This window comes from Tachysurus vachellii, chromosome 5, assembly GCF_030014155.1.
Source record: "Tachysurus vachellii isolate PV-2020 chromosome 5, HZAU_Pvac_v1, whole genome shotgun sequence".
Classification (NCBI taxonomy): Eukaryota; Metazoa; Chordata; class Actinopteri; order Siluriformes; family Bagridae; genus Tachysurus; species Tachysurus vachellii.
In genome coordinates, this window is record NC_083464.1 from 24,179,003 (window position 1) to 24,204,346 (window position 25,344).

A 25,344-nucleotide genomic window follows, 5' to 3' on the forward strand; every position below is an offset into this window, starting at 1 on the left:
GTAATTTCTAATCTTTTTTTTTTTTTTTGCTCGTTTAAATAAAACAAAACAGATTTATATGAAAGTAACAGTTATCAGATGGTTTATTTAGGACCAGATAACACGTGCAAATGTCCAGAGTGTGCCTTAATGTAATGCCACAAGAGGGCGAATGCGGGCAAAGTAAACAAACCTCACCGGAACAGGAAGAGGAACTAAAGCTGTTCCACATCAGCACTTCCGCCTCACAACGACACAACGAAAACATCCCTGATATACACAGTAAGAAGCTTTTTTTGTTACAAATATAATTGTTCTTATATGATTGTCGTTTTATTTGCTGTTTATTCATCAATCTATTTGGGGGTTTTTTTGTGTGTGTGATCTAAGTCTGTAGTTATACAGCAGCTTTCTTTGTTGTTGTTACACACTGTACATATCATACTTTATTGGGTGAACTTTAAAGTTTCCTTCCATCACATAAAAACAGAAACAAATGGTAAAGTTGTTGGGAATTGACTGATCTAGGTTTGGTGTTTTGTTAACCATTGTTGTTAACTCATTTTGACTTCAGTACTACAAACTGAATATCACACGGTCCCCTAATCCCTATATAACCACTAAATATATTATTATTATTATTATTATTATTATTATTATTATTTTATATCCTTTATTTATTACAATTTATTTTTAACTATTAGGCCTCCAGCCCTAAACTGTACCAACAATAGAATAAAAGTCCCACATCTGTTCAGAAGTGTGCAGCATGAGAAAGAAATCATTAAATATGCTGAAATCATTAAATATGCTGAATTCAACATCACTATACACAGCATACGTCAATCACTGTACACGCCTGTGTGTGTGTGTGTGTGTGTGTGTGTGTGTGTGTGTGTGTGTGTGTGTGTGTGTGTGTGTGTGTGTGTGTGTGTGTGGTTCTTTTAAGCAGGTGTGTAGAGATGGAGGCGAAGGCAGGTGACCCTTTCAGCAGTGAGGCTGAGGAGCTTCCTGCAGTACGGATGATCAGCAGGTGAATAGTTATAGTTATTGATTGAAGATTAAAACCTGATCACACTGTGAACACACTGTTCTAAAAAACAGCCAACTTCCCAGTGTTGATTATTTTCTTATAACAATATGTCCCGAGATTAGAATTATTGGCCAAGTGTGTTGACACACACAAGGAATTTGGTTCCAGCTGTTTGTTGACTCTCACATGTACAGATAGATGTTTTATTCATTTCCCAACGATTACAAATGTTAATAATATTTAAAATAAAAAAAAAAAAAAAAAGCTTTTTATTCAATTCAAATTTATTTGCTTTTTACATTTGACGTTGTCTCAAAGCAGCTTTACAGAACATAAACATAGAACCAAAGGTAAATAAAGAATAATATAAAGATTAATATAATACAAAAAAAACAAAAACCTTTCTATCCAAGTCCTCTGTCCACATATCCTCTGTTTACTACAAGTCCCAGTGTTAGTTACTAATGACATATTAATTTATTAGAACAAATAAACATTAATGTAAACCTTACTGCTGGTAATTCTTAACATAATTAATGAGACTTTTACAGTATGGCTCTGTTACTGCACAAAACATTAGTCTTGTTATTATAATGTATATTTACATCTGGTTTATGGATCCTGTTATATTTACTATGGGCAGAAATTTGACAGGATTATCCTCTTATCTCTCACCTTCTATTCCTCCATCCTTGTGTTTTTAGACTCTTTCCTAAAGGGATTTCTGGGAATGTGGCGAAGGAGTGGCTGGACCGTAGACGGAAATCTATTAGGCCCTGGGCCGGCTTTGTGGACCAGCGCAAGTTTTCCAAACCAAAGAATTTCGGTGAACTGTGCCAGCGTGTTGTGCGCAACATGGACACCTACCACAGCAACTACACTTTCATTTTCCTGGCACTCATCCTTTACTGCATGTAAGAAATCTCTTTGCAGATAAAAAGGTGCACTTCCCATCAGTAATTAAAACTGATCAAACCTGGATTTTTGGAGTTTTTCTCTGAAATTTCCTACAGCTATCTTAATGACAAGTAAAATAAATGACCTTATTGAAATGGTATTTAAACGTAATGATAGTCAGAGCTTAGAAACTTACAGAAATATAATATTTCAGTATATAATAATAATAATACATTTTAGATTTTTCCTTGACAATCAAGCCAGAGGTGATGATGGTGAGGAAAAACTTTCTGAGACCTTGAGAGGAAACAGATTCAAAAGGGAACTTCATCTCGGTTACACCATATAGTTCATTCCGGTAATTCCCTTCTATAAGTGTGAACATTGGGAAGTCGTGGCCTAACGGTTAGAGAGTTTGACTCCTAACCCTAAGGTTGTGGGTTCGGGTCTCTGGCCAGTCACGACTGAGGTGCCCTTGAGCAAGGCTCCGAACCCCCCCAACTGCTCCCTGGGCTGCCTACTGCTCCGGGTGTGTGTTCACGGTGTGTGTGTGTGTTCACTGCTGTGTGTGTGCACTTTGGATGGGTTAAACATACGAGTATAGGTCACCATACTTAGCCGTATGTCACGTCACTTAATTATGATCAAATAGGAGATTCATGTTCTAGATATAAGATGAAATCTAGATTGAGACTTGAGTTCAAATCCGTTCATGGTGAATTGCAGTTTAAATCCATTAACGTGGTTTCTACGTGGTTCCATCTGCAGTTCACATGGAGTTGTCCTCAGAACAGCGAGTGGTTTATGAGTGATGGGACGTCATTATCCATTCTGTCATGTCGGTTGTCTGACCTTTTAAATGCTGGGTATTTTATATAAATGGATCTAAACACTCTTGATCTAAACAGTGGATTTCTCTTGGTGTTTCACACAGTATCAGCTCCCCCATGCTGCTGATCGCTTTGGCTGTATTTGCTGGCGCCTTTTACATCATCCACCTGAAATCATTGGAGACTAAGCTGGTTGTTTTTGGTAAGTGTGTGTGTGAGTGAGTTATGGGATGTAAGTGAGTTGGTGAAGGTGTGCGTGTGAGTGTTTCCTCCTTCAGTTTATTGACTTTGAGTAGTAAATGTCTGTAGTAAATGACAGCCTGCTATGAGGTGTGTGATTGTGTCTCTGTCTGCTCTCCTGTGTGTCAGGTCGGGAGTTGACTCACGGTCACCAGTTAGGACTGGCTGGAGCAGTGTCGTTACCCGTCTTCTGGCTTGCAGGAGCTGGAACAGCTGTGTTTTGGGTACTGGGTGAGTATCTAGTTTTACACCCTGCTGTGACATTTAGGTATTGAAATGACGCACTGTATTGATGATTTAAAGTACAAGAAAAGTGTAATTCACCTGTCTCCTGATTTATTGTTTTGTGTTCTGTACCCACACAGGAGCTACGATGGCTGTGATTGGCACTCACGCTGCCTTCCGTGAACTGGAGCAATCAGACATGGAGGAACTCCTGATGGAGCCTGTATAACTCATCGGCTCTTGAGCTCTGCACATATTATTTATCTGAACATCTTGCCTTCACATTGTTACTGCTTTCAAATACATTGTGGTGAATGAACTAAATATTTAATCAATTACTGTTCTATGGATAGACTGTTATTTGGGAATTGATGCGTTTTTCTTTTCTGTTTCGTTTCCGGATCCGATTACAGAAAAGCGCATAGATGAAACGCGTTTTTAATGCAGACTGATGATGAGTCGCTGACATTACGCACACTTTCAGCTTCGTTGGTACACAGCGGATACTCGGCTCCGTCTGTAACATATTGAAGAACTGCATGTGGTGTATCGTGCTTTAAAATCAAAAACAGAAGTCATAACAGGAAAAAACTTCAAATAGCTTCTTCATTTAAACTCTGCTTTATGAAGGAATTTAATGGAAATTAAATAAGGAGTGGTTTACATTTTTTGAGGGTCTCTTTAAAAAAAAAAAAAAAAAAAAAAAAGTTGTATGTACGAAAAAAATCAAGTTTTTGTGTACAGAGGGGAAAAGCTATCCAGTGTGCCTGTGGACATTATCATTACGGTGTTGTTTATTGATGTAATCAAATAGAGTATGTACAAAATGCAGTATCAAATAGCTTCACAAACGCATGTTGCCCAAGTGCTTTTATTGCAATTCTTTGCAGTATTTCTATTGCCTTTTTATATTAAATAATATTCTTTTTTTTTTTTTTCATTTCTTTTCTTGGCTTGTCTTTTATCGTTGTATTTTGATCAAAAGTGCAATAAATTCCTTCGCCTGTAACGTTTCGTGTGCAGGGTTTGACATCACTGCTTATAATTTGCCAGGATGTGCTGATGGTGAATAAAAGCCTTTGTAATCTTCTAGGATTTCTATCAATAAGCTAAGCTTGAGTTACAAGCCTTCTGAATCCTGGCTTTCATTTTTCTTTCTTACTCCCTCTTTTCTGTCTCTCCTGCCTGACTCCTTTGACCTGATTGACCTCCCTGCCCTTTTTCTCCTGCCTGCTGAGAATCCAATTTTTTTAGGTTGCCATAGTGATGACCTTGGAGAAAAGGCTCCCTCTCTGGCTTTAAATTATACTGCGGTTAAAGAATCCAGCGATCGATACTCCATTACAGTGGTGCAGTAAGCCGGGGGAGGGAGGGGAACACAGCACCGCAGTGCGCTCACACCGACCAGGTACAGGACTCTACAGGACTGTGTGTGCAAGTCACGACATAGTGCTGATATAGAAGTTTCTAGACAAAACCGCAGACATCAGCATATGAACCGAGAAACCCAATAAACTACTGGCTTAAAAATACTTGTGATTATATTGTGCTAGATCTACCAATACACTAGACTAAGATGTAATTTCACAGTCTAATCTAAAGACTAGAAGTGTTTTTGTTCACCTTCGGAGTGTACACCGCAAATTGTAGTCGTGTTTTTATTTTGCCATTTAATAAATAGCAAATAATGTTTTGTGCTCAGTGACCCATTAACACATACAACTCATGAGGGAAATAAAGACACAGATTGTTCTCGGTTGTATTAAATGTTCTAGATGTTTTATTGGTGTCGGTTTCATTGCTTTCAAACACATTGTCTCTACAATTTGTTATATTTAATGTTCGTCCCTTTCTTTAGTCTCACCCCCCCACACTTTTCTGAGATGGACGCAGCCTTTAAGCAGACTGCTACAGTGCACTGTCCCCAAGCATTCACACACACTCACACACACACACACACACACACACACACACACACACACACACACACACACACACACACAGCACAAGACCCGGGAGGCTCCACACACCACACCACACAACACACACGTTTCCTGATAAACCAACAAATAAAGGCCCCAAACACAGCAGGTTCTCTGGAACTGACTTGGACCATATGAAAGAAAGCTGCTGTCTTGTGACATGGTGACTGTTTACTTCAGATATAATGCAGTCAGTCCACTCAGGTGTGATGGGATGATAGATTTAACTTGATTTAAAAACAATACAAAGTGTTTGGGGGGAACGACAAGCCGAACCTTGTGTGTTTGGAAATATAATGGCAGTAGAACCAGAACATACCAAAAATATTAAAAGTGCATACTCTCTATGCTTTATACCTGATAACGGACATGTCCCTGTGTCATTGGCATCTAGTTATAGACCATTACTACAGTCAAACATGCAAGAGATCCATTCTTTCTTCATTGTTTTTGTATTGGTTGTGTTTTATTTAATTGAATCTTAAGTAATATTGGATATATGGTTTGTTTCTAAAACACACAATCTGAAGTATTTGAAATAGGATTAGCAGAGAACACAAAGACAGAGAAAAAGAGAGAGAGCGTGAGAAAGATATGAAAAACCCATGTTTACGACAATTTCATGCAGAAAGAGCCAACATGGTTCTCTCCATCTTCAATTAATAATAATAATAATAATAATAATAATAAAAACAGTCAGTGTATAAATACGCCTTCCTCTCAAGGTAACATCACAGCAAACTACAGTGAGAAACCAAAAAGGACAATCAACATGGACAGCACGGAGAGAAGAAATAGGAAAGTGTGGACGTGTCTTCTCCCAGACAATAGTAGTCGGCAGGAGTAACTGACCAGAGCGTACCGGTGTCAGCGGGTGGCGTCCCGCCGCAAGTCATGTGACCCACATACCCGTGTGAAATTGGAGGACAGGCGGAAGGGGGTAAGCGAGGGATTGGTAGGGTACAGAGAAGTAGAAAGGCATGGAGACGGAGGCAGGTGAGGAAGCAGATGAGTGTGAGGAAGAAGCAGAGGGCTGGGCCCTTTGTTAGCAGAGCATGTTAGCAAAGCTCCTCTCAGATCTACATAATGATTATGCAGCTGCCATTGGTAAATATATAACAGACTTTATGTGCACACCCGTGAAAAGTCATGCAAAGAGTAATATTAGGGGTGATGGGAGCAGCACAGGGGCTTGGATGGTCAAGGTGTTTTTGTAGTTTTCTCTTTGGGGCAGGCATGGTGTTGGCTTTAAGCCGCTGTCTCTTTTTGAAATGGGTATTGGGGTGGGGGTGGGGGTGGGGGGATGCTTGTGCGCCTTGAACAAGGATAGAAGGAGTTGAAGAATAATGGAAGATGTAGGGGTGTGAGTAAAGAAGGAATTCATCAATCAATAGTATGTCTCTCTTTCCACCCAGCCTGCAGGAGAGAGGGAGAGAGAGAGAGAGAGAGAGAGAGAGAGGGATGTCATGAAACAAAATTAAATAAAATGGTTAGTGATTATACTCTTTTATTCTTTACATAGTTTTGATTGCTGATAATTATGCTTAATGCTATAAACCTCAAATAAAAATAATTAAAACCTGCCCTCAAAAAATGCTAATATTGCAGATCAAAAATGTTTAATCATCATGTCATTATCATGTTTTTTTTTTATTTGATACTTTTTTTTATTATTTGATACTGTCGTCTTTTCTAGGCTACTTGCTCACATATCACAATTTGCTATGTCCTGTCCTTTTAAATTCTGGTAATGTTCATTTTTAGCATTTAAATGCTCATTATTACATTTTGATTTGAATTATTTGAATTCTAGTTTTAAATACATTCTTGTGTGTGTACATGTGCCTATTGGCATACCTCCGGGGTTTCGGCGCAGGAGAAGCTTTCGGATCTCATCATAAACAAAGATTAGGAAACTGTACGGGAATGCACAGAACCACCAGGAAGGTCTAGGGGAAAATAACAAGAGAGATGTTTATGATTCATGACAATGTGATCTGTAAGTGTATATCCCTATACCCAGCAAATTGTAATGTAGTTTAAATGGTGTATTATTCACAGTTCTCGGTTTATATCCATGTGTATGTGTGACTCACTTTAGTGGGTACATCCTGAGTGCTACGTCCATGCCTGGGCAATAAGACAGTAATGCTGCTAGAGCTGTCTCCTCAAACAGGCCAAAGATCAGGATCTTATTCCTGTCAAAAAATAAATAAAATAGGTGTAAGGTGATACTCCGGACACGAGAGTCATGGAGACATGCATGCAAGTGAGAGGAAATGCAAGTGGCCAAACACACACAGTGTGTAAACTCACTTCATGCCCTGTTGGAACACTGAGTTACGTCTGGTTTTGCAGATGATTAGATCAGCCCACTGCACAACCACAATACTGACAAAGAAAGCTGTGTGACATGTGAACTCCACAATCTTTCTCTGCTCATAAGTCTGTCAATAACAAGCATAAAGAGATTCATTAGCTTCAGTCCTAACAACTGGCACAACACACACAAACACACACACACACACAGAGAAACACAAATATGTGTAGACTTACCCACTGCTGCCCATAGCTGTCCTCTAGGTCGTTTAAGCTTCGGTCATCCCAGGAGAGCCTGATGCCCACCAGATAAGAGGGAAGAAAACCGTTTTCAGCCAAAATTACAAAGTAGCTAAAGAAACCTCCCAAGGCTTGGATCATACCTGCACACACCACACACAGCACAAGTGTTTATATTTGATTATACAAAACAGTCTCTGTGTGTGTGTGTGTGTGTGTGTGTGTGTGTGTGTGTGTGTGTGTGTGTGTGTGTGTGTGTGTGGTAGTGTTGGCACTGTTTGTGTTAAACTAACCAATCTGTCCATAAGCAATGCTAATGAGACGCTCATTGACCAGTTTGTCCCTCATTGGGTTCCTGGGCTGCCTCTTCATGATATCACTCTCAGCTGCCTCATAGGCCAGAGAGATAGCTGGTACCTAAGCGTAGGAAACAGTGTAAATGCTTGAGAAATTATCCTACATGTACTCATGAACATATATATGTGTGTGTGTGTTTGAGCTGGGTAGAGGAATCTCACCATGTCTGTGCCTAAGTCAATGCAGAGAATGGTGATGGTACCGAGGGGCAATGGGATGTTGACGATAATAAAGAAGAGGAAGGGGGTAATCTCTGGGATGTTGCTAGTCAGAGTGTAAGCAATGGATTTCTTCAGGTTGTCGAAAATCAGGCGACCTGCAGCGAGAGTGAAAGATATAGATACATGACTCAGTTACTCAGTACAGGGTTATTTTAGTGCTCATCATAAAGGGCTTTGTTTTTATTCCTCTCCATTTCTCACCCTCTTCTACTCCAGTAACAATGGAGGCAAAATTGTCGTCCAGCAGGATCATGTCAGCAGCCTGCTTGGACACATCGGAGCCAGCAATCCCCATGGCAACACCGATATCTGCCTTTTTCAGAGCAGGAGAGTCATTTACTCCATCGCCGGTTACAGCTACTATAGCTCCCTGACATACAGGAAGAAAAAGAGAAAAAGAGAGAATAAGGATAGTGATTAGGATGCCAAATCTTTGAGGAAAGGCTCGAGACTATGATTGTACTTTGTGAAATTAAGGATTTTTTTTTACATGATATATGACCTTTAAATACAGAATCTATTGAGAAACTGCAGCAGGTAATTTTTTACAGTAATGATGCTGGTGCTATTTAAAGAATAAATTTACATATTGTTTTATCCAAAAGTGCTCTAAGTATTGTGAGTATGATGTTTTATGATGTGTGAGTGTGTATCCACACCTGTCGCTGGCAACCCTCCACAATAATGAGCTTTTGCTGGGGAGATGTCCTGGCAAAGACAATTTCAGTATGGTTGCGCAGAATCTCATCCATTTGCTCTTGAGACATGTCCTTCAGTTCTGATCCATGGATTACACAGGCTTTTGCATCCCTAAAACACAGAGAATGTATATTTGTATATGGCATAATAATGATATACATTTTAAGGTAACATTACCTGTTCTTATGAATGGACTGTGAGTATGATGTGTGTGTGTTTCTTACCTGGGGTTGACCTGGCTGACTGGGATATTAAGACGAGCAGCAATGTCCTCCACAGTCTCATTGCCCTCTGAGATGATGCCCACTCCCTTGGCGATGGCTTTGGCTGTGATAGGGTGGTCTCCAGTCACCATGATGACCTTGATACCAGCTGAACGACACTTGCCCACTGCGTCAGGCACAGCGGCACGGGGAGGGTCAATCATGGACATCAGGCCCACAAAGCATAGGTTGTCTGTTTGGAAGTTAACATCATCTGTGTCGAATGCAAACCCTTTAGGGTACTGATCCTCTGGCAATAAGACGTGGCAGAATCCTGGGATGGGGAACAGGAGAAGTAATAGTTAAATACACAGTATTATTTAGAGTCTCATATCTTTCATTATATGTTGTTGCCTCAAATTTTCTTTTAATGTCTTTTGTTCATTCTCTTACCCAACACTCTCTCTCCCAGTCCTCCCAGCTCCAGATAGGCATTCTGAAAGGCCTCCTTCATCTCTTCATCCATTGGTTGCTCCTTGCCCTGTAAAATGATGGTAGAGCAGCGGTCCAGGATGCGTTCTGGAGCTCCCTTCATCACCAGCAGATAGCGGTTATCATTGGGATCCTCAGTCTCATGAATGGACAGCTTTAATAGAAAGATAAAGAGTGTGAGACAAAAATAACAGTCTTTAGCGGTGGACAAATAAGAAATTCATCAAAGCATGAATGCTTTCCCCAGTCATGTTTTATTTGCCCAGAAACTGACTGATGCCTAATAAAATGTAATTATTTATATAGTGAGCAAGTCATCCAGACAATTACGTCAATAAACATAATACAATAAACCATATAAATTCCTGAGAGGTGGACAACTGTGGAGCCATCATGAGGCTATAGCCTAGTTACAACATATATTTAGTTTATAAGGGCCCTGAGTGCTTGGAGTTGCTTGGAATAGACTTTAGGATACCTGATTTTAATTAATGTTGTTTTGAGGCTATTCTCAATACTGACCTGATATTTGTTGGTGGAGTTGAATGGGATCTCGGCTACTTTCTTGTTTCTATCTCGCATCTGTCTAACAGACCCACAGGAAAGTTCAATGCACTTCAGCAGGGCAGACTCAGAGGCATCACCAGCCACGTCCCTCTTCAGGATTGGTAGAGAGTCCTGGGCGGCTTTAAACACTGCCCTGTTACACAGAGCCGCAACACGAGCCAGATTCACCCATGTCACCGAGGTCTTATCGAATGATGCGCCTGCAGAGGAAATGTCAGTGCTCTTATTAGGTGCACAGCATGTAGTATAAAATGAGTTATGAAGACCTTTGGAATGCCTGCAAGCATAAAGCACTGAAGAGAGTATTTACATTTATTCCTGTTTCTCCTTATTACTCTTAAGATCTCTTAATTTAACCCCCTTAAAAGCTGTCTCAGTGGAGGCTGAGTGATTACTATCTACAGGCAAATGGCATTTCTTAATACACATTAAACAATGAAAAGTGAAACTCGGTAATCTAGAAATCACTGCATTTGACATTTAAGATGACATTTGCTCATAAAAAGCAGGTGTTCATTTTTTTTTTCATATAGTTCTAAAATGCCAAGAGAACACAAGTGAGCATCAGGACCTCACATATACAGCTAGATCAATTTTAGTATTTACATACAAAAAAAAAACAGTTTTACAGCATTTTAATGATATTTGTTATTAGATTATCCACAACTAGGCAGCTAAACTGTGCAATCCCAGTGATGGGATGACGGGGTGACGGTTACTAACCGGACTGGTCCTCAGTGGTGTCAGCCTCATGAATCTGATTGTCAAACCACATGTGGGCCACAGTCATGCGGTTCTGTGTCAGGGTTCCAGTCTTATCTGAGCAAATGGTGGATGTTGAGCCCAGAGTCTCTACAGCCTCCAGATTTTTCACCAAGCAATTTTTCCGGGCCATGCGCTTTGCCGTCAGGGTCAAACACACCTGTCAGACATGAGTGAAGAAGAATTGGTTTTGACTGTGTGATTTTATGTGAATGTCTCTAGTACGGGTATATGTGACTAGGTGTATTCATTTGAATTCTCACAGTGACAGTAGCCAGTAGTCCTTCAGGCACATTGGCCACAATGATACCAATAAGGAAGATGACAGCCTCCAGCCAGGAGTAGCCTAAGATGATGGACAGGATGAAGAAGGAGACTCCTAAGAAGACGGCCACGCCTGTGATGATGTGGATGAAGTGCTCAATCTCTTTGGCAATGGGGGTCTTTCCTGTTTCCAGCCCTGAGGTCAGAGTGGCGATGCGGCCCATCACTGTACGATCCCCGGTGCACACAACAATGCCACGGGCAGTGCCTGAGAAAAACATAATTCCACTGTATATAAATTTCATAACATTACAAGAAATGCACTTTTAGAGACAGTCCACCCATTGTCATTTATTTTTGGTGCTAAAAGTATTCCAGCATTTTTCAAACTATCTTTGCATAACATTCATTCTGTGCCGTAAATACATACAGGGGTATTTGAGAAAATAACAGAAATGTCATAGGTAAGAAATTCGCTCAGGTTCAGCTAAGAATTTGCTTTATACAATCTTATATTTGAAAAATTTTATTGACACAATAAAATAATTCTGCTTGCGCATGCACATGATAGGGAAACGTGATGAGGAAATTCTTTCCTCATATGCTACAAATGCAGTGGACAGAAATTCATTTGAAAACGTTGGTGTACTCCATTTAAAATGAGTAATTAAGTGAGTGGTTAATTGAGTGGTTAATTGAAAGAGAGTCTGTACCCTCAACGCAGTTAGTGGAGAAGAAGGCGATGTTGCGAGTTTCCAGAGGATTGTCGTGGGTGCAGTCGGGTGATCGCGTCTGTGGCTCTGATTCTCCAGTGAGAGAGGAGTTATCCACCTGCACAAATGAGTTGGCTAAGTTCCAGACAGTTTACCCGTTTACAGCGAGTAGCACTGTGTTCGAATTACCATATGGACACACATCTGTATGTTGTATGATAATATTCAAGCACACAAGATCTCTAGTATATGACTGTGTACCTTGCAGCCGTGGGAGGATATTATTCTGAGGTCAGCAGGAATTCTGTCACCCCCTTTCACCTCTACAAGATCTCCAGCCACAACCTCCTCAGCATTAATCTGCATCTTCTCTCCTTCACGGATCACCAAAGCTTGCTGTGTGCAGAGAGAATGTTACTCAGGATGGTTCTGTATCTAGGACTATGCTGTACTCTGCCATGCCTGTTGAATAGTGGTGTGGCTACTGGTGCACTATCCACCGGAGGGGCTACCCTTTGTATGTAGAGTGTACCTGAGGCACCATGTTCTTGAAAGACTCCATAATCTTGGAGCTCTTAGCCTCCTGAAAGTAGGAGAAGCAGCCGGTGATGATGACTACAGCCGACAGCACAATACCTAGATACAACTGAGGGAAAGAGGAAGCAGAGTTACTAACAGTGAGGTGTTAGTGTTATATGCTTAATGTGTGTGTTATGCGTACGTTGTCCCCAGCTGGGTCATCCTCAGTGGCAGCTTGGATGGCGTAGGCCAAGAAGCAGAGGAGCGCGCCGATCCACAGCAGGATGGAAAAGCCTCCGAAGAGTTGCCTGCAGAACTTCACCCACTCGGGCGTTGTTGGGGGAGGTGTGAGAGCGTTCGGACCGTCCCGCAACAGAAACTCAGCCGCCTTGGCATTAGTCAGACCCTTTTGCAGCGAGATTGTAAATGCATGATGTTGAATATGATACTGAAGACTATTGATAGACTTAAATATCAATATTTAATATAATTATATCAGCACCATTATTCATGTATAATGTCTTTATTGTATGTGTTCGTGTGTGTGTGTTCGTGTGTGTGTGTGTGTGTGTGTGTGTGTGTGTGTATTTGCAACGTTATATTGGATTACACTGACACCTAGTGGAGATTTTGGCACATTGCAGTTGTTTGAAGAGAGCGGGAGAGAGACAATTACCTGAACTATGTCTGTCTGGAATTTCCGGCATACTTCTTCCACTGACATCTTGTGTTCTGTCTGTAATAGAGATTGACAAGCGACACATTCAAAAAGAGAAAAAAATGAGAAAAAGTTTCATACTATCCACTTACAATGCAAATGAATCTTACCAGAGGTACTTCCTTCTTCAGTTCATCCAGATCTTTCGCCGCTTTTTTCTTCTTGTCAGGGGAGCCCTTATTATCTTTGTCTTGCGTGGTAGCCACGCGGTAGCTGTCTGATCGCCCATACTGAAACACACATAATGTACGAGACACTTAAACCTGTGGGAAAAACTGCTGCAACAACAATGTGCAAATCAGTTACTGTGGCTAAATGGATGCTAACATTGTTAACTATATCATCAAACACTGACAAATCATCCGCTCTGTCTTTCTCTGTGTAATCAAGACCTTTGATGATTCATTATCTTTTTAAGAGTCTATATTTACTGTAGACTTGCTGCTTTGTGTCAGTGTCTGATTCTAACCAGATAAAACCACACACACACACACACACACACACACACACACACACACACACACACACACACACAAAGGTTAGACAAGTTGACTGAAACGTCTGTATGCATCAAACGCGCCTATGTATGTGGTTCGGTGTGGCTGGGGCGCAATTGAGTCCTGACCAAGTGCTTTTGGATGCTTCCCGTTCAGGGCCGCCACAGACATTCATCTGGTCCACATATTTGACTTTTCAGTCTTGGGACAGACACTGAGAGTTAACCCATCCGCGTCTGGGTTAGTTTTCTGCCTAGGAATTGAACCTGTATCCTGTTTTAATTTCAACAGAAGTGACAGCAAACCCACCTGACTCAGGAATGAAATATGGACCACCTGATAAAATAGTTACACCACAGTACTGCTGAATTTTCAAATCTCATTGGCCAGAAGGCGTTCATTTATTTTCCACTATTTCCAGTAGTAATTGGTAAGCAGTAATTCAAGTCACATTGTTATACTAATGCATTCATTCTAATACATTATAATTTCTGTAGTATCACCTCATTCTCAGAGACTTCACTTTATATTTTCTGTATTTTTTCTGATTGCTCATTCATTGTAACACCTTTAATTCTATTTTTACTCTTTTTTTTCTTATTACTTCTGTTTTTCTTTTCCACTTTGCATGACATGAACAGACGTTTCACTCATTTGATTGTGAAATTTTAGTAATGTAACAAGCTGCATTTTTTTTGTCTTATTAACTAACATGGACTTTATTGTCTTATTAACTCTTACTAAGTTATATGTGTTAAATAAAAAGGCAAAATGTATAATGATTTAAAACATCTAATAATAATCCCTTATAGTGAACTAGCATGGGCTTTCAGACGCTAACCTGGGTTCAGCATTCGCATATTTCCTGATCAATATCCAAAAGAGCCATTATGACAATCCTCCAGAACCCGAGCAGCTATTTTAATGTACTGCTGTTACCCAAAAGTGAAGTGTCTTCCTGGAAACCCCTCAGTCAACAATGTGATTGTCTATAGAATTTCCTATTGAGTTTTAAAGCGGTGGGTAACTTGTTAAGTGGTAGCAGGATGACTGTGAATTGGGTTTGGTTTTATATTTCCATTTACAAAAAAGTCAAAAAGCACTTCACTGATCGACCGGTTCAAACGATTAAGTAGAGACACAGTAAAGAAACAAACCCAGTGTACTTATCACTGGTGCCCCCTACTGCCTGATGAAGGACTAGCACACATTTACAGAATGACTAATGTCCAGTGAGCAGAGTACCTTACTGAAACCACAATCTAATACACAATTCATGTGCTCACATCGAACTGCATAATAAATTCTGCAGTTCTACTATATTACAGTGGATTCCTGAGCATAAGTACTGCGTAAATGTTTTGCTATAAACTAGAAAACTGTGTTCGGTGTGAACGCTGTAGGTGCATGTTGGGTATTTTTTGGACATGATGTTGTACGTTCACCTTCACAAAAACAAGGTGAAATTAAGACACCTACAGAGTGATATTTTAGATAGTGCTATCACTGCTATCACCAAAACACTAGCTGAGAGAATATCGTTTATCATTCGTCACTCCTGTAGGTTTCCAGAGGCGTGCCAAAGCACATTGAAGCTGTTCAGGTGGCTTGTTGTTACCCAACACCCTCGTCGTGTGTGAGAAAAATATATTATCAAGCTCTTTTCACTTGTATTTCATCAAAAGCATTGTCCAGCCACATGAAAACCCCTCGTCTTGTCTATCGCTCTTAATTTCCCTATAGGACTGACCAAGGACACACCTGCTTACACCCACACATCCGGCATGCACACATCCACACTAAGCTGCCCACCAGGTGACATTCGATTAATAGAGAATGAGAAGGTGAGAAAGAGAGATGGACAGATAGGCAGAGACTGAGAAAGAAAAAGAAGACAGATGGAAAGAGAGAGGAGCATAGGGGAGGAGACACTGACAGACTGAGAGAGATATCTGATGAGGCAGAGATCACTCTACTGTATAAAGTGGAACAAGGGGAGGAAGGAGGAGAGAAAGGAGGAGAGAGGAAAAGGGAGACGGCGATAAGAGGGAGGATTTCGTCATTTTCCTTCCAGTGTGGTAATTAGATATTGACCTGCTGCTCTGTCAGCATGTGAGCTTGTTGCCAACGGCGATGGCATTTATCGCCTGATGGCTCTTACCAGCACACCACCTGGTTATATCTAACTGGACACACACACACACACACACACACACACACTGCCCATCTGTGCAAGTCCAAACTATTAATCTAATGAATTAGATCCCCTTGCATTTCAAGACGGATTATTTTTTTACACTTACATTTGTGGCCTCCAGCAGGTGACAACATTAACATGAGCAGTCGCTCTCTTCTGGGGCGTGTCTGAAATTTAATTTGAATCTCTGCATTTGAAATCCTGTAGTTTTATTACTAGCGGCCAACCAAAGAATATAAAGGAGTTTGAAAACGATATAATTGGACATCGAGATGCGTTTACTCTCAGCTGAAAAAGGCTTAAGCATATATTAGTTGAATTAGTGTTAAATATATATGTTATAATTTTATGTATATTTTAAATATATGCTCACCGGCTACTTTAATAGGAACCAATGCACAGTCATGCAGTTATCCAATAAGCCAATCAGGGGTAATATAAGCATCCAAACACCAAGAGCTTCTGGTAAAGTCAGTGATTCTAACCATGTCATGGTTGTTGGTGCCTGCATGGAGTATTTCTGACACTTCTGATCTCCTGGGATTTTCACATTTCACACTACAGTCTCTAGAGTTTACACAGAATGCTGTGATAAACAATAAACATCCAGTGGTGAGTCTGCAGGTCGAAATGCCTTGCTGATGAGAGAGGTCAGAGGCGAATGAAAGAAGGACACACCACTCCTTTCAGGAAAGAACTAGAATGTGAGGATATAGTGTGCACAGAATCACAGAAAAATTGAACAGTTTGAATGTTAGCAAAATATCACCTAGGCCTTATACAGTCTTTCACTGCTCTGGCACAATATGACGTAACATGATTTTCTGCTCAACACGGCTGCACAAAGATGCTGTTTGAGTTATTGTAGTTATTCCATCCTTTCTGTCAGCTTAAACCAGTTTCCTTTGACCTTTTTCACCAACATGGCATTTACACTTGCAGAGCCATTGCTCACTGGAGGGTTTTTGTTATTCACACTATTCAGTGTAAACCCTAGAGACTTTTGTGAGTTAAAATCCCTGGAGATCGGAAATGTCTGAAATACTCAAACCAGCCAGTCTGGCACCAACAACCATGCCATGGGTAAGGACACTAAGATCCCATTTTCCCCCATTCTTATGTTTGATGTGAACACCAACTGACATTCCTGACATATATTTGCATGATCTTATGAATTGTGCTGCTTCCACTTGACTGGATAAAAGTGAGTAAGGATAAGTGGGCAATGAGTGTATTTTCTTCTTGTTCTTCTTCCTATTATTAGTAATCTTATTATTATTATTAGTAGTAGTCATAGTAGCAGCAGTAGTAGAAGTGGTATAAGGTAATAATAATTATGAATAGTTAGATCTGTTGTATAACATATGAATATGTACAGAGATTATTTCACAGTTAAAGCGTAGTGATATTAATAAAATTATTGCGAGACCTCTAACTTGCGGTTATTTCAGGTAGAGCTTTCTCCCTTATACACACACGAATGAGAATAGAAGAGGAGAATAGTGGATCTTTCTTTCTGTCATTAAGGTTGAATCAGTTCCATATGAGATCAGATTGCAGTGGATAGATGTCAGGATCAGCTCAGGTAAACCGGCCATAACGCAATAGGGGTCACACAGAAGTGGTCAATCTGGTACATTTTGAGCCCATAAGAGGCGTTCAATAGTCTTTGAATAATTCCTTCAGTATGTCTGTATGACTAAACACACCGGATTTCTGTCATGATTATTTCTGTGTCTGTTTCTTACCTACGCTACTGTAACGGAACTGCAGAACTGGTCTCTGAGAGAACCAGAGACCTCGGGCTGGAATTACATCCTGCTTTATTTCTACTGACTGACCTGACACACACACCTCTACACTGGTGGACTGTTTCCTGAACTCTGATAACTATTTATTGATGTTTCTGTAACAGGAACCCACCGTTAGTCCAGAGAGTGTCTGTATGTAAGAAATAAAGATATATAAGAGAGTGAGGGAGAAAGAGTAGTCTTGTAACTAGTAAAATACATCTGATGTATTGATGATGCGCTAAAACTGGGAGACTGTATCATCTGTGAGTCACGGTGGAGTCGGCTGAAATGTCGGCTGGGTGTGTGAGAGAGCGCGAGCGCACGCGCGCGCGCGAGAGAGAGAGAGAGAGAGAGAGAGAGAGAGAGAGAATACTAGATTCCTCCTGAACAAAGATAGAGAAATACCTATAAATAATATTTTGTCATTATCATGCAAATGGAAAGCTTGTGAAGGACAGTCTCTTCCCTGCCTGATACCACAATGAGTCTGATGTTACTCACATCTTTGTGTTCATTTCTGTCACTATTTTAATGTTGAACCAAGCCATCCATCATCATACATAGCAAATAAATCAAGGCATGTGGATCTTGCCCTGGACTCACTAGGCTTTCATTCGGGGTCAGTTTGAGTCCATTTTTATTTGTTTATTGATGAGTAATTACAGTAAATCTCATATCTCTGTATGCACGTCAACCTTTTGTCCTTGTAGAGCAAATCTGGTCACATGTGTGACTGAAAATCTTTTCATACAATATTCAAAGGTAGCTGACATATTAGACTTTAATCAAATATAAATCTTCATAAATAGTAAATTAGATATATGAGAAAAAACTTACTTGCCATTGAACCATTGTCCTCCCGACAGAGATGATGACTTCTGGTGAATTGTGTTACTCAAGCATTGTTCTGTAATGTTTTTTGATTTTCAGGGCTGACACAAAATTACAAGTTCTATTTTTAAATAATATATTGATTTATTGAATAATATATTAATCTCTGCTTTCATATGATGTACATTTATACTTTCTAAAGGTTTTTATTTGCATTTATTAAAATGTATACATCGTATATACAAGTAAACTCTGAGGCTGATAATTATTAATCCCAACAATGAACAATGTTTAAATATCGTACCCGCTTTCAAGACCAATTTCTTCACATTATGCCTCAAAAAAACTATTGTGTTATATAAAAGACACAATTATAATACATTTCAACTGGAGCAGCTATCTATGATGGTTTTAATGATAAAAAGAAACAATTGCATTGAATTTCTCTTTGTACAGTATTTTTTTTGGTCTGGATATTTTGCTGTTTTCTTAGTTACATCAGCTACATTCTTAGATACATCATTTACCGTTGCTGGCGGTTGGTTCTTAGAGATCTGTCCCCTAACATGAACTGGATTTGTCCAAATGTCTATGAACATTTTGGTTCTGTGTTGTTTCACGTTCTTGTATATTTTCGCTCATGTTGAGCTCTTTTCTACAGCTCCACGACATGTCATATCTAATTATTTTCTATACAAAGCAAAGATGCTGAAGGCACAGCCCAACACCACACCTGATTACACATCTGCTCACACACCATGAAGCAGCATGTTTGCACATTTGACTTACAGGGGGATCAGACCCTTTTAACCTTTTATGCTTACCTAAAAAGACTTTCTGTAGTGTGTTTAAGGATTTGGTTAGACAAAACATGCCCTTTCATGAGTTTATTACTATTATAAGGTTCAATGTGCGATAAAAATGAACAGGAGAATGGACCTTATGTAACACTAAGGTCACGATTTTCCATCGGTGTCTACTGGGAGCTTTAGCTGAAAATGAGCGCTAGTGCAGAAACAACAATGACACTGCCTCTGGTGAGCAAAGGTGTGTGTGTGTGTGTTTGTACACACAAGTGCATAGGGGTATTGTGTGCACTTATTCTTATTACAGCAGACATGCCGACACTGCGGCAGATGATGTGGTATTTAAACACCATGTGAGCAAAAGAACAGCAGAGAAAACATGTTAATAATATGAGAATAATAATAAAATATTAATACTATAATATAAAGAAATTACTACCTTCTGTTTAATCTGCATGTGTATTCATATCTATCTATCCATCTATCTATCTATCTATCTATCTATCTATCTATCTATCTATCTATCTATCTATCTATCTATATAAATAGACTTAAATAAATATATATGTATATATGTGTGAATGTGTGTTCTTGTATATATCTATGTGCGTGTGTTTTTAAATGCTAGAATGCCCTTGGGGCCGTATGCTGTGGACTCTACCGTAGGCTATGATAGGTCTGTGCATATACAGATTGCATAATCCGATTAGGAAAGATGAGGATTAGCTCGCACTTCTCTCCTTAATCGCTCGCTTCACGTTATTCCCTGACTTTGTTCTGACACCCGAACTGAGAGACCCCAAGATATCTCTTAGCGGATGCACACATTAATGCACAATACACACAAAATACAAATAAAAAACAACTCAAAAATGGTTAGATGAAGAATACACACATCATTGTGTGCCCTGTGCAATCAAACAAAATGCTAAAATCCTCATTTATGCATTACCGCCTCTGTCCCCTCCCCCCTTTCAGCCTAACCATCCATCTGTCCATCTAGCCATCCCTTTTATCCTCATTCAAGCAATCAGTTGTGTTTACATGCTCACATGAGAAACTGTATGTTGACCCAGAATGCACACACACACACACACACACACACACACACACTATGATGTCTTCTGTATCAGAACCTGACTCATAGATCTGAATCAAATTGTTTTGTCATATGCCAATCATTCTCCACATGACAAAAAGGAAACACACAAGAACAAATACATAAATGTTTCAAGTTACTTTATAAAAATATTTTGTATGTTTGGTTGCAGTTCACCTCTCAGTACAAGAGCGTATCATGAATAAATCATGCTGTGCTGAGCAGGGAACCGGAGCTGGGCCCTTGGCTAACCTCCTGTAGACACCGGTAATCTCACCGTGCTGCTAACCTTCAGGGGAGCTTTCGAAACTGAAGGAACTATAGGAGGGGGTAATCCTAACCTTGGGAAACTAAACATATCCCCACACCAGCACATCTTAAACACACACATTGTTCACGCACAATTCTTGATAATAAAACCCGAACGATCCTGTCAGCTGATTTAATAACCTCTACTAACACCACATGTTCTCCTTAATCCTGTAAATCTAGGACTCACATTTCTTTTATATATAATGAATGCAATGCAAAAAGGTTGAGAGCTGGGATAATTACGAATCTGTATTTAGCAGGCAAACTGCTGGAGATTCAGACACTAAACGCAGACTGCTGGAGACTCCCATACTAAATGGAAGAAGTAGATGCCAAATGAATAAAAGATGTTATGTTAATAAAGTGAATGATTAATGGCCAGTTGTTTTACAGACAGTTTTATTACTGTAAGATAAAAAGAAATGGGAAGCACTGAGAGGGTTGTCAAGTCATAACCTCCAAACCCAGCACTCTGATTGGTTGCTGCTGTCACTGTGACATAAAACATCCTTTCAACATGCTTCTTCTCAACAGACTCACCCTTTGATAAACAAGGGGACGTGTCTTGTGGGCCATTTTAATTATTACATGGATTTCCAACACTCGTTTTTAGCAACATAACATAATGACCTTACAATGACTGAGTCGTTAATGAAGAATGAGCTCATCTCTTTAGCAAGTCCAGAATGTACTGTGCCACTTTAACAAACCCCAGTTGTCCTCAGCCACTTCTCACTCTTCATTAGCATCCCTGCAGAAAGGCACCTGAGTACTTACCAGCAGTGGAAACATGAGCTAAACTCAGGTGGAAATCTACAATATGATCCCTTCCATTCTCTTCTGTCCCCCTCCCCATCCCCCTCCCCCTCCCAGTACGCATTCTCCCTCTATGTCCAGTACCTTTAACCTGTAATATATATACAGTATATATGTATATATATATATTAATGAATGTTTTGCCTACACATAAACCTAACACCAACCTTAAGCTCAAAAACAAAATGACACATTCCGGTTCTTTTATATATTTATTTGTTTGTTTGTTTGTTTGTTTGTTAATGGGGGGGGGATTTTCCTCATAAGATCAAAACTCTCAGATATTCAGATATTAGTGGAAGCACACACAGACACAGACACAGACACAGACACACACACACACACACACACACACACACACACACACACACACACACAGGGTGTTCTCCATTTGTCTGAAGGTTAACTGTAAGAGTATATACAGTAACTCTAGGTCTCCTCTCGCTCTCTCCTGTTTCATCTCATTAATCTCTCCATAATATGTCTTTTTTTAGTTACATACATGACTCAGGTCCTCGCATCCCATACAGTCATATAGGCGCTTTTAGAATGTCTCCATGTCTCTTTCCCCCTTACGTAAGTGCACTTCATAGTCTATAAATACCGAGTGCACTATATGTCCATTAGGAAGACGTGTAGGATTCAGACTACTATATGTATTTCCATATGCATTGGTACAATCTGTCCATCGGTTATGCACAGGGAGTTTCCACTGGCTTGGCCCGTCCCCCTCCCCCCCTCGACGCAGACCGCGCCGTATAAAGCACGAGGCAGCACTGCGTCACAGCGCTCACCGCAAAAGCTTCAACACAGGGAGAGAGAGAGAGAGAGAGAGAGAGAGAGAGAGAGAGAGAGAGAGAGAGAGAGAGAGAGAGAATAAATCGGTGGTTTGGTGAAGGAGGGAGACACATATTACATATGCTACCTTTTCATTCCACACACACATTCGAAGCATGACTCGGCAAATATTGTGTGCGTAATCACTTTTCCCGGTGTCCTTGGAACATTGCTGATAGCGTGGTTTTGCCGCAATGACCGCATACACACACCCCGGATGGGATAGACATTCAGATTCAAAGAATCTCACAAATGCATCATTATAAAAAAGTTCGTCATGTGCACAAGGTTCTGGGACTTCGTTTTCATGCGTCATACCACGTTGTCCCAATTCGCAGAACAAAAGTGTATAATAATAATAATAATAATAAGAAGAAGAAGAAGAAGAAGAAGAAGAAGAAGAAGAAGAAGAAGAAGAAGAAGAATGCCGCATCGTCACACTGGTCGTGTGAGAGGACCTAATGCCCTTGCGAAACCTTTTCACTTCAGGTTATAATAGCTACATGAGTGAAAGACAACAAGACGATGATGAAGCAAAACTGAATAATTAAGCTCCATTCAACAAAAAACCGGTGTGTTCGTCCGGAGACACAAATCGCCGTTCCAGCTGATGCCGCTGTCAACTGAGGTCGCGTGTCTGATTGGCTACCGGAAGCGTGCGCTGTTTGACGCAGTGGCGCACTGATGATCGCTCTTTAAACACCAGAATTATTAGCACCCGCCGGGAGAAATACAGATTTAATCAGCCCAGCGAGGACGTTTCACTTAAGATTCTCTGAACACTGTTATGTCACACATTAGCCGGGGTGGGGGTGTAGACGGCAGCGCAGTAATACCCGGTATAACCGCATTATGACGCGCTAGCGTCAGCGGATCATCACTGAGCGCGCACTTGTCAAAAATCTCAAGAATTTGGAAAAAATTATCTTTCTACCGGATAGCTGGTATGTTGCGTTATATGGCAGATGGGTTTTTGCAAAGTTTGCAACTTTTTAACAAGACAACATGTGTACAAGTAAATGACGATGAGAGCTGTTTGAACAGAGGACATCCGGTCGTACACCTGCACATATGAGACAGAAAGAGGAAAGGGGATGCGGAAATTTACAGCTTACTCCACCATCACAAGGGCACTGCAGGTGATGAAAAATAACACAAGTCGTAGTAAAGATAACGAATTAAAGAAAAGTGACAATAACCGAAACGAGAGCTCGAGCGCACGGAGCTGCGTTCCGCATCGCTGCTGCTCAGCTAATGAAACCGATTAGTCTGAGAAAATAAGGTTATATTATAACCAGCATAATATACAAACCCAAGACGCAGGCACAGGGTTTTGGGTTCGTATATTATAACCAGCATAATATACGAACCCAAGACGCAGGCACAGGGTTTTGGGTTCGAGTCAATAAACGGAACAGTGGTGTTAAAACACACACATATCTACAGGGATGCGACTTTTTTTGTTCCAGATCTGACCAGAGAGACATTTTGTTTCGCATCCAGCAGAGATATTTATTTAGTCTTATCCTGAAACTGTGAAGGTAAAAGAGTGAAAATCCGCATTACAGTCAATGTCATTCATTCACAGCTCAGCAGTGACACTGCAGTTCGTCTTGATCGGAACACAAAGTTCTGCGTCTCTCTCTCTCTCTCTCTCTCTCTCTCTAACACACAGTTATATAGTTTATAAATCTCAGTTAGCCTCAATAATATATAGGTTAGTGCTAATTAGATCTTTATAATAAAAGGAGGGTGAAGATGAAGCTTCTGGTTCTTACCCCCATCTCTGCGCAGTCAGTCGGCTCTCTTCAGCAGGTACAGTAAGAAGATGTCAGCCCTTTAAGGATGAATGAAAGGGGAAATTGGACTATTTATAAAAGACGACAGAGATATTCGAGGTGAAACAAAATGCTCGATGTGGTTTAATTATCGATGCGCTAATTGCCAAGGAGGCTGATTCACCGCGGCTTAGTTTTCAAAGTTTCTACAGGCTGTAAAATAAAGTCATAAAGCTGACGTGTCGGATAACCTTCAACAAGACTAAACGCGAATGAAAGAAACTACTAAATGAAAATGAAGAGAGCAGGGCAGTGCCGGTTCTAGAGGATGCCGGTGTCGCGCGCTGCTCTTGAGTTGAGGCAAAGCCGGCAAAAACCAAGAAGCCGCACTGTCCCGGTTCTCCGATGGGTTTTGGGGTGCTTTTGTGTCCTTCCGCAGCAGACACATCACATCCCTCTGAACCCTGCGCAATTCCGCCACATAAAGCTGCACCGGTTGATGCGAGCGATGCGCAGCGGTTTGAGAGCGCTCACCAAGCTCATTAATAAACCAGCTGCACTGACCAATCCAAAGCTCCCGTCACGTTTTATGTACAATCGACGTATAGTGTTTCCAATCAACGTGAGAAAGGTGGATTGAACGGACCAATCGGAAAGCTGTCCATGCCCCGCCTTCGTTACTGCAGAATTCCGAGGATTGACAGCAGGAATCTAGTCTTCTCCTAAGAAATAAGCGAATTTTGTAAGCTAAGGCGTCATTTTTACATGACACAGTGTTTGTAAAAAATGGTTGCCAACTGTATTTTTTTTATTTGAAGTGAATGTGAAATGTCAAAATGTCAATATAACAGTATAACAGTAAGTATGCTTGTGTGCAGATGAACCATGCAGGATTTATAGTGTCTTGTACAGTAGGATGTGTTTCTAGTCATGTATCAAATTGCAACTTAGATTGCTTTGTATGTGCACATCCACATTGTCTAACTCACCTGCTGTTATATAAATTGGAATAAGCATATATATGTATATGTAAACCTACTTTTCTAATATGCTCTTAGTCTTGAGAGCTTTAGTCTTAAACTTCAGAGTCTCTGCCATAATAATACACAATGGTTGAT

General features: G+C 40.3%; 2 protein-coding genes across 3 annotated transcripts; one reads left to right on the forward strand and one right to left on the reverse strand.

Moving 5' to 3' along the window:
• The first annotated feature begins 171 nt into the window (after positions 1-171).
• Positions 172-4,985, forward strand: rabac1 (Rab acceptor 1 (prenylated)). Of its 2 annotated transcripts, none has more exons than XM_060870688.1 (6): positions 172-261; positions 932-1,012; positions 1,717-1,926; positions 2,844-2,941; positions 3,109-3,210; positions 3,345-4,985. In XM_060870688.1, the coding sequence occupies exons 2-6, from the start codon at positions 942-944 to the stop codon at positions 3,431-3,433; spliced, it is 570 nt and encodes a 189-aa protein (XP_060726671.1). In that variant the 5' UTR covers positions 172-261; positions 932-941; the 3' UTR covers positions 3,434-4,985. The 2 variants fall into 2 exon arrangements, with proteins under 2 accessions (XP_060726671.1, XP_060726672.1); XM_060870689.1 differs by having other exon boundaries at positions 185-261; positions 929-1,012.
• Positions 4,962-24,741, reverse strand: atp1a3b (ATPase Na+/K+ transporting subunit alpha 3b). The gene is made up of 21 exons (XM_060870687.1): positions 24,227-24,741; positions 13,371-13,490; positions 13,219-13,278; positions 12,745-12,948; positions 12,556-12,669; positions 12,285-12,419; positions 12,024-12,141; positions 11,310-11,578; positions 11,008-11,206; positions 10,240-10,484; positions 9,679-9,871; positions 9,247-9,559; positions 8,983-9,133; positions 8,525-8,693; positions 8,264-8,418; positions 8,039-8,162; positions 7,743-7,888; positions 7,503-7,633; positions 7,283-7,384; positions 7,044-7,135; positions 4,962-6,602 (listed from the first exon to the last, which is right to left on the reverse strand). The coding sequence occupies exons 1-21, from the start codon at positions 24,230-24,232 to the stop codon at positions 6,574-6,576; spliced, it is 3,075 nt and encodes a 1,024-aa protein (XP_060726670.1). The 5' UTR covers positions 24,233-24,741; the 3' UTR covers positions 4,962-6,573.
• Positions 24,742-25,344: the final 603 nt, after the last annotated feature.

Excerpts from the sequence above, each read along its gene's own strand:
- rabac1 (XM_060870688.1), top strand. The coding sequence starts at position 942 with ATGGAGGCGAAGGCAGGTGACCCTTTCAGCAGTGAGGCTGAGGAGCTT. Across the intron at positions 1,013-1,716 it reads GCAGTACGGATGATCAGCAG|ACTCTTTCCTAAAGGGATTT; the intron begins GTGAATAGTTAT and ends TTGTGTTTTTAG. Across the intron at positions 2,942-3,108 it reads GACTAAGCTGGTTGTTTTTG|GTCGGGAGTTGACTCACGGT; the intron begins GTAAGTGTGTGT and ends CCTGTGTGTCAG.
- atp1a3b (XM_060870687.1), bottom strand. Across the intron at positions 8,419-8,524 it reads TGTTACTGGAGTAGAAGAGG|GTCGCCTGATTTTCGACAAC; the intron begins GTGAGAAATGGA and ends CTCTCGCTGCAG. Across the intron at positions 7,385-7,502 it reads GTGTTCCAACAGGGCATGAA|GAATAAGATCCTGATCTTTG; the intron begins GTGAGTTTACAC and ends ATTTTTTGACAG.